We start from the raw sequence: 14,381 nt of genomic DNA on the forward strand, positions 1-14,381 counted from the left end.
TGAAACAGGAAGCAAGGTCTTACATTGAGTGTAGGTGAGCTCAGGGATTTGAGAAGAGGGAGAAACATTTGAAAGAGTTGTACAGAATGGGAAAGTAAGTTCACTAGGGAAACAGTAAGATTGCTTCCCATTTGAGGTTAAAAACCATGAATTCAATAGCCTTAATAATATTGTTTTATAATTTTATTCAGTATTGTTCATAGAGTCATAGAGGAGATTGAATTGGTTTTATCTGAAATTGGTATTTACTAGGCAGATACAACAAAAAGAAAAGGGACAAGAGAATTTAGAGTATTGGGAGACAGTAATTGAAATGAGAAACCATGGATTCTAAGCTGAGTAGGATGAGATATGAAGAAAGGGGGTGGCTGATGGAAAGGGAGAAAGTAGTCTGGAGATCTCAGTGTGGTGGAACAACAGGTGTGATGGGAGTAATCAAGGGTGGGTGTCACCTGGGAGAATAGAATGTTGTAGTTAGGGTGGGATGTCAGAATCATTTCATAGGTGGAATAGTTTGGGACATGGTCTAGGTCCATTGTAAGACCAGCTAAGTAGATGGCTGAAGTGGAGTAGAGAAAATCTTGCACTAAAGCATCAGGGTGAGGCAGGGGTCCTTCCTTTGAGCGTTGAACATAGAATAGTGGAGAGTAAAGCTCTTAAGTCAAGTGCTAAAGTCTTCACTTTATATCCTGGATGTAGAGAAGATGATTATCATATGGATGAATATAAGATGGTACACCTAATATCCTTGGGCCTCAACAGAACAGGGATTTCTACAAAGACACAGAGGAGGAACAGCTGAGAAATAGTGAGGAACAAAGATGATACCAGGTCAACATTCTAATCCTGATTAGGTGTGGGAAGACAAGCTGGTCCCTCTTGAGAGGACCGAAGGGAGTGTTGGGAGTTCCAGATAGCACATTGCAAGGGCTTGGAAGAATAGGAGTAAGAATAAGCAACTGAAATACGGAGGGAAAGGAAGCACTATTTATGAGAGGGACAGTGGGGTATGGGAGGAGCTTACATCTTTGATGGTGACTGGGGAAATAGGAATGTGAGGTATTAATGGATATGATTCTGGCATGGAGGAAGGGGCATCATGGTTTAGTCATGGCTTACAGGGAGGCCAAGTGTGATATGTCATCTTTAGAATGGACAGCAGCAGTTGTGAGGAGCAGCAACTCAGCAGCTTGGTCCAGTGTTGGGAAAGGAAGTTATAATGGATGACACCACATGTGGCGGGGAAGATGAACAGGGGTGGCTGCTGACCTCCCATTTCTGCCTTTCTTTACTGGGAGGCTCAGCTCATCATGGCATCCTGATTTGGCTGATATTTAGCTCTGTGGGTTTTTGTAGCTGATCTGGTACTGACTCACATGTAGACACACGTTTGTAACCTGTAGCTTTGGTGCTTGAATACTCTTGACTAAAAGAAGGAATATTAGGGAAGGGACAGGTATGTGAAAACTGTAGATTGAGGTGCATCATAGGAGGGGAGTGTGCACAAATATAGACTTGGGAGTCATCTGCATACAGGACTGAAGGAGCCATAGTATGTAGATTGAAAAAAGGAAAAGGGCAAAGGATTGAACTGTGGGAAATACCCAGGAGAAAAATGGTCCAAGTAAGGTGATTAAGATAATGTATATAAAAACACGTTCATGTGTAAAACAATTAAAATGCTTAATAACTTACAAAGTCTTTTATTATATCTCAAAAAATGAGTCCTAGTTTCAGGTGACCTTTTAAGCATTAAAGTTTTTTTTTTTTCTTAAATGTTTATTTTTTGAGAGAGAGAGAGAGAGAGAGAGAGCGAGAGCGAGCACGAGCAGGGGAGGGCATAGAGAGATGGAGAGAGAGAATCCCAAGCAAGCTCTGTGGAGTGAGCACAGAGCCCAATGTGGGGCTCAAACTTAGGAACCGTGAGTCATGACCTGAGCTAAAATCAAGAGACAGATGATTAATCGACTGAGCAACCCAGGTGCCCCCAATAGAGCTTTTTATGATGAGAGTCTTCCTGCATTCTATTATGTGTATCTCTTTCCTTAAAGTAGACTGAGTATATTAACCTTTAGTTGATGACTCAGGATAGTTATGATACTTATCATTATTGAATTTTAACTCCTACATTTTTCAATTTCTTGAATGTAAAGAACTTGGCAACTTTATGCTGTATGGACCCAATTGCCACACACTTGGAATTCTAGATCTGCTTATTATGTTCTGTATCATTCCCCCTCCATCCCTGCCATTGTCAGCTGTCACTTCTTATATCTAGTATTTTTAGAAACTAGATGATTGAGAATTGTTTTGAAATAAAAATCAATGAGTTTAAAGTATGAACCCGTGAGAAGTTCTCTATGTTTTATAAGTTTTAGTGTATGGATCTTAGGCCATTTGTTTTGCCTGTTAACAAGAAACTTTGGCTTATTGTTGACTTGTTTACTGAATTCTATGTAGATATCAAATAGTTGGAATGTTATACTATATAGATGGACAAAATACACTAAAGGACCTAGAGTAGAGGAGGCATATGAGTGAGGTGGAAATTTTTTTTCTCTCTAGATCATTAAAAGCTATTCTTTCTCTGGTTCCGTTCAACCTTTTCTAGCCCTACTTCTATAGTCCTGCGTTGCCTCTTCCTCACTGAATCTAAGTAGGCTTCCTTAGCAGCCAGATTCTCTACCACCATCAGCTATTGTGTTTTCTAACTATGCTCCATACTTTACTTCCTCTCATAGTTCTCCTTTCCTCTTCTACCTGGTTAAATTCTTCTTATTGTTTAATACACAACTCATATGGCCCTATCCTCAGGCAGGTATAATCCTTACTTCCTATATTTCCCAAAGCATTTTATGCATAACATCCTTGACACAATTTAAGAAGTTACTTTGGGGCTCCTGGGTGGCTCAGTTGGTTAAGCGTCTGACTTTGGCTCAGGTCATCATCTTGTGGTTTGTGTATTTGAGCTGAGCCCCACATCAGGCTCTGTGCTGACAGCTCGGAGCCTGGGGCCTGCTTCAGAATCTGTTTCCCTCTGTTTCTGCCCCTCCCCCACTCTCACTCTGTCTCTCTCTCTGTGTCTTGAAAATAAAATAAAAATAAACATTAAAAAAAAGTTACTTTACTTGTGTTCCCCTTTTGTGGGTCTACCTGATAGAATTGACCAATAAGCTAAGTTTTTCCTAAATTTTAATATACATCAGAATCTCTTGGATTTAAAAAAATTGGATGTCCCAGAAAGTTTGATTCAGTAGATTTGGGGTTGAGCCTGGGAATCTGCTTCTCACCCCCCACCCCAAAACAAGTACATTAGTTACTTCTGATAAGGGTTGTCCAGGGACCCACTAATAAATTCCTTCAGGGCATGGACTGTGATTTACCCACTTTTGTATTTTCAGGACCTGTCATGTAGATGGAGCTAACTAAATGTTTCTAAAATGAATAGTTTATTGGAGAAGGCCTTCTAGCATATATAGTGTTTGAGTTGAGACTCAAGTTCTTGGCGGAGCCTTAAGAGAGCTTTAAAAGGTGTAAGAAATAGCATAAGACAGCATTTCTCAAGTTGTTTTCAAAACACCACTTCTGGGACCTACCAGGTGGAAAAAGTCTTTGGTGGGCAGATACTTTTGGAAAATGCTGCCTATTGCACCCTTCACCTTCTGAAAGCACACTAGCATATTCAGGCTTTTTAGAAGTTCAGCAAAGAAAACCTTTTAACCCTGGATACTTACAACTTTTTCATTAAGTGTTCCATTACCCTCTCTTTTTAAAAAAAAAAAAAAAAGTTTATTTATTTTGAGAGAGAGAGAGAGTGCACACAAGAGCAAGATGGGGAAGGGCAGAGAGAAAGTCCCAAGCTGGCTCCATGCTGTCAACACAGGGCATGCTGGGCTCATTCTCACGACCACGAGATCATGACCTGAGCTGAGATCAAGAGTTGAACGCTTAACTGACTGAACCACCCAGGCACCCCATCCCTTACCCTCTTTTAATGATAATACCTTTTCATATCCTGCAGAACTAATGTTCTGAGGTATTCTTTTTGGGAACTGTTCACATAAGCAAAAGCAGAGCCTTAAGAATTGTCAGTTTATACAGGGTGATGATCTATCCTTAGCTAGACTATTCTGGAAAATAATGAGAGATAAGGGGAATTGGGGAGTGTGGAGGGAAAGACATTTTTTTATAGTAGACTGTAGATTTTTATCTTTTATAATTGCTCTAAATTGTCATGATCAGTTGTAAGTACTGAAATGCTTTTCAGTAGTGAGGAGTAACTCATAGGTTTGAGGATGGAAGGCTTGGATTCAGGTAGTGACTATTGAAATACAAAAGAAGATAATTGAGTGCAAGACATAGATGAAAGATCTGTAGGATCTGTAACTACATCTGGAAGAAAGGTCTGTACATTTTAATTCAAAGTTCTAAGTGGCTTGCATATTTATAGACTATGTATTTAGACTACCAAACTGAGAAAAACACATTGTATCATTGACAGTTGAAAAGATGCATAAGAGTAGGCAACATAGTTCCTATAAGTTTGTAAAATTTGATTTTGTTTAATTTATTCTGTTTGTATTTTGTAATTTCTTCTAGCAGGATAAAATATAGAAATATAGAAATCATTAACTTAAATTGAAATCACAGACAAAATTATGTCAAAAGTTTTTCCTGAAAAAATTGGATTCTCTTTTTTAAAGAACTGGGGAGTTGCAGAACATGTGGTGAACCCTGTGTGATTCAGTTTGAGGGGCTTATCAGAAACTTAGTGCTGGCAAAGCTAGACACATCTTTATATTATAATGCATTTAATTTAGACAATGGGGAAATTCTTTGATAGTATATATTATCAAGCAGGTATATTAGGCCTTGAGAGTCCTAGAATATTTATACTCACTGTAAAATAGAAAACCTACTTTTTTCACTCATTTATACTAGAGGGCTTAAAATAATTATCAAGGAGACATTCTTATAAGGTTAAAAACAATTTTTTAATAATGAATTCCCATAAAACATTTTGCAGGGCTCCCTTGGTAATGTTTGTGTCCGGTGAGCAGAGTTAGTTTGGAGAGTTAAGACTGCCACTGAACCTATTTCTTAAAAAGTAAGGCAGAACAGTTGGATGACAGAAATGAATATCAGAAGGCCAGGTAAAAGCAGAGAAATCTTTCAGAAAGGGCCTTAATACTTCTTCCTTTTTATTGTCTTTTCAGACAAATGACCATGGAAACAATTGAATCTCAGCAGGATGGAAGTGTAACAGATTCTGTGGCAGAGAGAGAATCTGCTGATATGCAGACCCAGACTGGTCAAAATTCAATCCCTACCTTAGCTCAGGTAAATTTAATGTAGGCAGTAGGCAGGCACTGATGAAAGTTAAACTCTATGGAAATAAGAAGTATGTGCAGATTCTATTTTCTTGAAGTTGACCTTAAGTTTCCTCTGTTCCCTGGTTATCAGCCATTCTTGCTGATTTGATTTCAAAGAGAAGATACGTATTTTAATTACTTTTGCCTTGTAACAGACACTTTGCTGTGCTCCCTCCACCACCACCACTTATGCAAAAAGAAAAACAAAAACCTGTCCACGATATGTAATCCTCAAGTTACTGTTTGAGAAGGTTGGTAATTCCAAGTTGATATAGTCTTATATTCTCGGGTAGAAATACTGCAGAAATCTTCCCATTTGCCTGGTATATATTTGCTTTGATCTTTACTTTCTTTTTAGCTAGATCTTTGAATTGGTCTCATTTAGAGACTACCAGTATGAGTTAGTGCCTGGTTTTCAGCTCCTAAAATTTATTTCTGAGATATGTATAAAAATATGTAGTAAAAACAAACACATTTGTTTATTTAGCTCATCAAATATTTATTGAGTACCTACAGTGTGTAGGTATTTTGCTAGATGCATGGGGAGGTGTAGTTTCTGGCCTTAAATATCTCATGGTTTAGTGGGGAAGACAGGTGTTTGAATGATAATTCCAATAGTGTAAGAAGTGCCATAAAACTTTATGTAAGGCTGACAGAGGAGAGGGAGCAGCTGCTAACTGGGAGTACTTTGCGGAGGATTCTTACTTTTGAGCTAGATGTAAAGGGTTTGATGTAGGAGACTGCCATGCGGACAAGGATAGGGAAGCATATGGTAGGCCAGGAAAGAGTGTGTGCAGAGGCACAAAGCCAGAGAGTACATGGTGTCAGGGAACTACAGGTGTAGAAGCTAATTGGAGCCCAGCATCAGGGCTAGGATGCTGAATTGGTAAAGGTATGCAGAGGTCATGTACATTTGAGAGTGTAGAGTATCCTGGATTCTAAATATTCTTGAAATATTTCCATGTTCACTATGTTTAGAACACTAGTAGCTGTGTGGACTGTGTGGAGGTTGGATTGGAAGTCAACCAACGGGTAGAGAGGACACCATTTATGTGGAATCATGGTATTATAGGATATGGTGGAGTGGTGAGATTTTCATAGGATCTTGAAGGGAGGATAGAAAGGACCCAGATGGCTGACTGGAGGTCCAGGGGGAACACCAAGTACTTCCTGGGTTGTTTCAGGCCAGACTGGTTCTTGTGAGGTCCTTCATCCCCAGGACAGGACCCCAAGCACCCAGCCTGCTTTTCCTTCCTCCTTCAAACTTCTAACACCCACTCACCCCCTAGGGGTTTTCTCACAAGTGTTCTGTGGAACTGCATCTCCCTGGCAACACCCCCTCTTTGTTACCCTGACACAGGCATGCAGACCTTTTGCTATTTAAAAGGGGGGGCAGCCTTTTTCTTATTAACAAAATGTATGTTCATTGTAGAGAATTAACAAAATATGTATTATTATAAAGAAGAAAATAAAACTGTCCATAATCTTGACATCCAGAAATTTAATCATTGTTAACATTTTGGTATATATCTTTTAGTCTTATGATCCGTGTAAATAGAATACAGTACACATATATTTTTTCATAAATTTGTGATCCTCTAGAGCTTTTATCACTATGATTCCTGATCTGTAATTCTGCCCTTCTTTGCTGAAGCAGTATTTGAAAGCAAATCTTCCTTTCGCCTCCACCGCCCTCCTCTTAGGTACTGGCTCACTTACCCTCACAGAGCCTCCCCCTCCCTCTTGTGAGCCTGCACAGTCAAAACAATAGCTCTCCATTGTCTAAAACTGATAATTTGCAATTCTGAGGACCTTCAGCCTGGGTGGTACCCAGCTCTGTGAGCGTCAGTTCAGAAGTTGGTAAAGAGTTCAAGTAATATGAAGTCTGAAAAATAACCTTGAATTTATGAGGTCTTAGAATTAAATAAGAGTCCAGCGAACAGAAACTAGATTTTAGTAGATTAGAAAGTGAATAAGAGGTAGAGGAGGTAGAAATTGGGAGTATAGATTCTTCAAGAAATTTTTCTGTGTTATTATAGAGAAAGATGGATCTGTGAGACAAAGGAATGAGAATAGGGGTATGAGAAAGAGCAGGGGTATGGGAAAGTTGAGTGTTTTGAGGAAAATAGAAAGAGAGAGATACGTGTGAGAAGGCTGAATCAAACCTAGGAAAAGCCTGTGGCTTACATTTATAATGCTTGCTTTTTTAACTGTCTCAACTAATCAAATGTTGGTATTTATTAAATCTGAATAGCAAGTACATGAACTTGCTCTAGTATTTTATTTTCTATGTGTCTTAAAGATTGGTCAAAAAATAAACTATGGTTTTTATCTTACACGCATTAAGCATGTTGAGAGATTAAGATAACCCTTGTGTCGAATCATTGATTATTTTGGTTAACTAAGAGTTATTCTCTGTGCCATGCATGGATCATGATTTTTTGAAGAATTAGGACACAGTTCTTAGTAGTCAAAATTTTCTAAACATGATTACCAATTTATATTCTTGTGATGCCTGAAGCTGTTCATTTATGAGGTATTCATTATTATGCAATACTATATAAGTATTAGGAAATCAGGTTGAACTCTTTTTTAAACCTATAATGCATACTAAAAGTGACTACTCTTCTGAATAATTCCTGATGTCAATGTATACTTGCCACCTGTTTCATTTTTTTTTTCAGATTAGAGGACTATTTTGTATAGAGAGGAATTTGTAACATTTAATTTCATTTTTACATGGTCAAATTACCATTAACTAGTATAGGAACAAAAAGACCAAAAGATTTGATCAGTTTGATCCTTTGCATCAAACTAGTAGTAGTTTTGAGTACCCTGGCTTTTCCAAAGCTTCTGCTAATCAAGGGTACTCCAAAAACCAAATCAAGGGTACTCCAAAAACCATCACATTCATGAAGATCTGACAGCTTGAGCTTGCTCTGTGCCCTCAGGCCTCTGTGTGTACAAAGGGAGGCTAGAGTTTTAAGTTTCCAGTTTTTCTGTTTTATAACTTCCCAGATATAAGTGGAGTCTTTTCCTTCTGTGTGTCTTCAAAAGTGTATAGAAGTCACAGTGGTGATAATGTCAAAGAGCTGGAAAGCAGGAGTTTCCATAAACAGACCCTGGGGTGGCAAATCCTGGAGGTTAAATTGTGAGTTGGGTTTCTTCTTGCCTGAGTTATTTTTCATGTTGATTTATTTTTAATTGAAGCTGCTTTCTTCTTCGTTAAGTGTATGTGTTGCCATGTAAGACTAGATTCCATTCCCCTCTCCCCTTGGAAAAACTCTTAGTAATAAATTGGAGAGTTTATTTTATTTTACTTTATTATTTTTTTAAAAATTTTTATTTATTTATTTAGAGAGAGAGAGAGCGCAAGAGAGAGCACACACTTGCAGGGGAGGGGCAGAGGAAGAGAGGATCTGAAACAGGCTCTGCACTGTCAGCTCAGACCCCTACTTGGCTTGAACTCACGAACGGTGAGATCATGACCTGAGCTGGAGTCGGACACCTAACCCAGCTGGGCCACCCAGGCATCCCTGGAGAGTTTATTTTAGATAACCAAACCAGGAAAAAACCCTGTCCAAAAGCCAAAATGGTGAAAAGCAAAATTACTATATATGTGTATATACATACATATATGTGTATATATATACATATATATGTATGTGTGTGTGTGTGCACGTGTGTGTGTGCATAAGTATATACGTATGTATATATTACTGTATATACAATTAGTTTTAAAATAGTCACACATCCTCTGGAAATAATATAATCTTTAAATGGATAATGGGAAGTTAAACTTTCTTTTATAATGTAAGATTTCAAACATATACAAGACTAGAACAATGCTACTATAAATTTATATGTATGTATATAAATAGTTACTAAGATTTTATAGTCTCATCTATCTTCTTTTTTTGTTGAAGTATTTTAAGCAACTCTGCAAATTTCAGACATCATGTCATTTTACTCCTACTTCTGAGTATACAACTTATAAAAGATTATGGACTTTTTTTACTGTAACAAATGTCACAGTCATACCTAATAAAATCAAGCATAATTCCTTGACATAATATGTACTTCTTATTCACATTTCCCATTTATCTCACAAATGTGTACTCTACTCTGAAAGCAAGATTGAGGACACCCTGAACTTTACTTGTTGTAAGCCTCTTGGGGATTGTTAATGCCACCATGAAGATGTGGGTAGGTGAGGTAATAATCCACATGGAGCCACTGGAAAGGATGTGCTTTAAAACTAGCTTTCTGGAGCCTCATTCCTTAGAGCGGCTGATGAAGTCTGTGGGCCTGAGTTTGGCACCTCTTCTCTGAAATACCTCTTCTTTATAAATGACCGGTTCTCAAGCTTTCAGCAAAGATGAAAGGAGCAGAATCACAGGAGTCATGGAGCTCGAAGCTCTGGAGATAATCAGGGTCATTATATTGCCTCAAAAGAATTTGTTCCAATAATTTAATCTTTCTTTTGGACCTGTGTATTTTTGGAAACAAGGAGACTATAGGCAGCAGAGAAAACCACTAGGGACTGTTCAAGGATTATATGCTCTGCTGATCTCCTTTCTTATCCTGTCTGTTCTAAATGCAAACAGTATTTAAAGAAGCACCTCAGAATAAAGCAGGCCCAGGAGCATCTGGGTGGCTCAGTCAGTTAGCAGTTAAGCGTCCACTTTGACTCAGGTCATGATCTTGCAGTTCGTGAGCGCTGACAGGTCAGAGCCTGGAGCCTGCTTCAAATTCTGTGGTTCCCTCTCTCTCCGCCCATCCCCTGCTCGTGCTCTGTCTCTCTCAAAAGATAAACATTAAAAAAAAATTTTTTTTTAAAAAAAGAAGAAGAAAGCAGGCCTGGCATGCAGCGAGGGGTTGAAGCAGGAATGATTTAACAAAAGACACATTTTAATGTATGAGTTTTATGTTTTCTGTTTCAATCTGGTGGACAATTACGATGACATTTCTCATTGCTTTGGCTAACTGTGCCAAAAATCCACCTTCTTGGTCCTAAGTAGGACCAGGAAGGATGTGTTTGGCTATCACAAAATGAGACAAAATAAAAGCAACATTTGCTCTTGATAATGGGTCAGCAGCTTCCTATTTGTATGCTAATGATCGGCTGCATTGTGTTTAGTTTATTTAGTATATTTACTGTTAGCTAACTAAATCTAGTTTAAGCTTAGTGTTTAGTTGAATCTTGGTTTTCTGACTTCAACATACTAATTCCATTATTTGAGGGATTCTTCCTGAAGGAGAAAAATATTCCTCTCAAGATTTTGAGGTAAAAATGTTCATTTCAGTATTAATTTTCTATTGCTCCTTATTTTTATGTATTCCTTCTTCTGGCTCTTTTTCATTGCCTTAATTTAATTGTTTATGTAATGTTTTATTCACTTAGAATGATCTCAAAAATGAACAAAAGTTGGAGGAAAAAGTAAAACTGAATTTTTTTCAGTAAATGTGAAATCTGCATTGTATGATATTCTTTAGTCAACTAATTCAAGAAAATACAGTTTTGAAATATAACTCATTCGTGAAGGTAATTCAAGGTTTGAGGGACATAAGTGAGAGTAATTTGTGAACTTGTTCAGTTTGAACAAGAATGTTATATTTCTATATCTGTACTCATATTTTGTAATTTTGTATATAATAGCTAAGTACATTTCTTTAAACGTTAGTTTTTAGTTGTAGGATGCACTCTACATTTGCATCTTAGTGATAAAACTTTGAATAAAATTTGATGTTTAAAGGTGCTTTAAGCACGTTTAAAGCAATCAGGCAAATTGCAGAAAAAGATTTAGTTTTTATACTTATTATAATCAGAAAGAAATACATACAAATTAGTTTTAGTGCTGGAGAGATTGTTAAAGATTTTCCCTCATTTGTAATGATTTTCTATGAGGTTTGGATACCTTCTGTTTCATGTTCCAAGTTCTCAGCTTTAGTAAAACGTGTGGTTTGTCACTAGCAGTAATGGAAAAAGAACCGAGTGTAAATATAGTTATTCTTTTTACCCTTTTCTCTGTGATTGTTTTCTAGTAAAAGAGTAGGCTCAGGGAATGGTTTATAGGTAAGCTGACGTTTAAGAGGTACAGACTTTCAGATTTGCCAGATGAAAATGTTCTGAAAGAATGCTCACGACAGTGTCAATATAACTTACTGCTGAATTATAAACTTAAGATGGTTAAATGGTAAATTTTATTCTAACTTTATGACAATAATGAAAAAAACAACAAAAAGTAGACATTGAAATTTGAAAAAAGGGAATGTTAATTTTTGTGGTTTCTTTGAATAAGATTCAGAGGTTATTTAGTTTGTCTGATTTTAATTTTTAACGTTGCTACGACCTTTGTAAACTCCAAACTGTTAAAGGAATTAGATTTGTTAAAAGAACTACAAAACACAGAGGCTTTTAGAAATTTTCACTTCATTGATTAATTGTGATGGCAGCTTAATAGTGCTCTTCAGAAATGTGAGTTTTATAAGCCTGACAGCTAAATCTCTCATGGTTCTCCAAAATGGCATTGGAGAGAAAAGCCTGCTTATGGTAGTGAATGTATTAAGTAGACACAATATCAAATGAAGATGAAGCAAACAGAAATAGTTCAGGAAAAAAAACTTACCTTTAAATAGGTATGTTCTATACAGAAGTAGGCCTCTACTTTGGCAGATAATACCTTAAAAAAAAAAAAAAGATAATGGGTATATATTTGATAATCAGATATGTTAATACACTGATAGGTATTGCTAGTATAAGTTGGTCTCCCAGGTCCTTAGAACTTTCTAGTTTTACCTTTTTTAAAGACTTGTTTACTACTTTGCACTTGGTGTAAGGAAAAAGAACTCTCATGAATACGTATATGCACAGTTTGAATTAAATGTAGCTGTTTACTTAAAAGTACTGAAGTATTTTTCGTACTATTTTGTAACACTAAAGACACAAAATTATTTTCTTAATATTTATATATAGTTTTAAGTTAATACTTAAGACTGAATTCTTTGATCTTCATTTCTTAAAAACATAAGAATACTAATTTCATAGATTAAGGTAAAGGAGATGCGGTGTGTGAAGTGCAAGTACAGTGCTTGGCACCTGTTTGCTTTTATCATTACACCAACCTGCCTCAGATGGTTAGAGTGGTAGCAGTTAGGCCAGTGGTTGCCATTAGGCTTGAAGACGAAGTGGCTTATACTGGTTTAAAAATACATTGTATTAGAAATTCATTCAAAAGTAATATAAATCTACTGACTATGCTCAAATAGGCCTCCAGAGGGTATAGAGAAGGAAAGATAATTTATAGTTGTTTTATAAGCAACATTCTGCTATGATGCCATGAACTTTCTTTAATTGGTATGTTTCATGCTCCTAAATTAAAAAAAATTTTTTTTAATGTTTATTTTTGAGAGAGAGAGAGAGAGAGAGAGCGTGAGTGGGGGAGGAGCAGAGAGAGAGGGAGACACAGAATCCAAAGCAGGGTCCAGGCTCTGAGCTGTCACCACAGAGCCTGACGCGGGGCTTGAACCCACAAACCATGAGATCATGACCTAAGCTGAAGTCAGATGCTTGACCGACTGAGCCACCCAGGCGCCCTATGCTCCTAAATTTTTATATTTTGGATTTCTTTTAGGGATTTAGAAACATTGCAAGAATTTCTTTATGCCATTTTGGCTCTAAAAAACCTAAATTCTGATTTATTACTAGACTTTAGAGTTCATGTTAAGACCAAGTTTCATTATAATGCTTTTTTTAGGAGCAAAATTCTTTGACTTGCCTGTGTATGTTCTCTGACCTTTGGACTGAAACTGAAAAAATTTAAGGATGCAATTTGGTCTAGTCATATTCTGTCACTGATTAGGATTTTGAATTTTGTTAACTTCCCACCTGAATTTTGAGGAGGACTTAAAAAGTATTTTAACCTTTGCAAATCAGAGGATTAATACATGTAAATTCATTAACCTCTAAATTCGTGACTAAATTATTTAAATGAAATGCAACAATAATAAAAATAACAAAAGTGAGTATTTACTGCATGCTCAGTATATGCCAGGCACTTGGGCTCTGTCCTCATAACAACTCTGTAGAAAGGTACTTCTTTCATTCTTAGCACTTGTGGAAAATAAGTTATAGAGAGACTGAATAACTTTTCATAGTTCACACAGCTAGTTAGAGGCAGAGCCAAAATTAGAACCCAGGCAATCTGGTTTTAGATTTCATTAAGCAGTCTACTTGTAATACATAGGGTACTCTGTGTTGAACCAGACAGTACCTTGGAAATTCCATAATAATGTAATATAATAAATACATGTTATATATATAGTTGCTGTATACACACACACATGCAGTACTATGCAGTATCTATTACATATAGACTGTATACTGTTATTCCTTCATTGTTCAGTGGCAGATTAAGATAGTTCCATTTTTTTTAAGTTTATTCATTTTGAGAGAGAGAGAGAGAGAGAGAGAGAGAGAGAGCGAGCGAGCATGTGATCAGGGGAGGGGCAGAGAAGGAGAGGCAGAGAGAATCCCATGCAGGTTCCACGCTTTCAGCACAGAGCCCAATGCGGCACTTGATCTCAGGAACCGTGAGACCATGACCTGAGCCGAAACCAAGAATCAGACTCTTAAATGACTGAGCCACCCAGACACCCCAGCATAGTTACATATTTAGATTCCAACTCAGCTTTTCATCTGGGGTGTGTGAAGAGCATAGAAAATTTAAATTTCATCCATTTTGATGTATTATTAATTATTTCCATGTTATATCTAGCGCCAGTACCCATTTTAAGTGTTGAACCATAACTCTGGGCCAAGAGCACCCAGAGTTTTAGAATTATATTTTATAAGATGATGAAGAAATCAGTCCCATTGCCTTTGGTACAATCAATTTATTGAATGCTTTCCTGCCAAGAAGCTAGTTAGTTACTATATCCACCAAATATGGGGTCATAGTTATTTATTATTTTTTGTGTTTGGTAAAAAAATACATGAATCTGCAGTCT

At 37.0% G+C, this 14,381-nt stretch overlaps 1 protein-coding gene across 18 annotated transcripts in view; it reads left to right on the top strand.

Annotated features, from left to right (window-relative positions):
- Window positions 1–14,381, top strand: part of CREM (cAMP responsive element modulator) — a 73,456-nt gene that overhangs the window by 15,216 nt on the left and 43,859 nt on the right. For 17 of the 18 annotated variants that reach the window (XM_043563675.1, XM_043563687.1, XM_043563672.1 and 14 more), the window contains exon 3: window positions 5,217–5,340. The exons of the other annotated variant lie outside the window; for it this stretch is intronic. In XM_043563675.1, the coding sequence (XP_043419610.1) occupies window positions 5,217–5,340 (124 nt within the window). The remainder of the gene's footprint in view (window positions 1–5,216; window positions 5,341–14,381) is intronic. 18 annotated transcript variants of the gene reach the window in all.

The sequence above is a fragment of the Prionailurus bengalensis genome, chromosome B4 (genome assembly GCF_016509475.1).
Source record: "Prionailurus bengalensis isolate Pbe53 chromosome B4, Fcat_Pben_1.1_paternal_pri, whole genome shotgun sequence".
Lineage (NCBI taxonomy): Eukaryota > Metazoa > Chordata > Mammalia > Carnivora > Felidae > Prionailurus > Prionailurus bengalensis.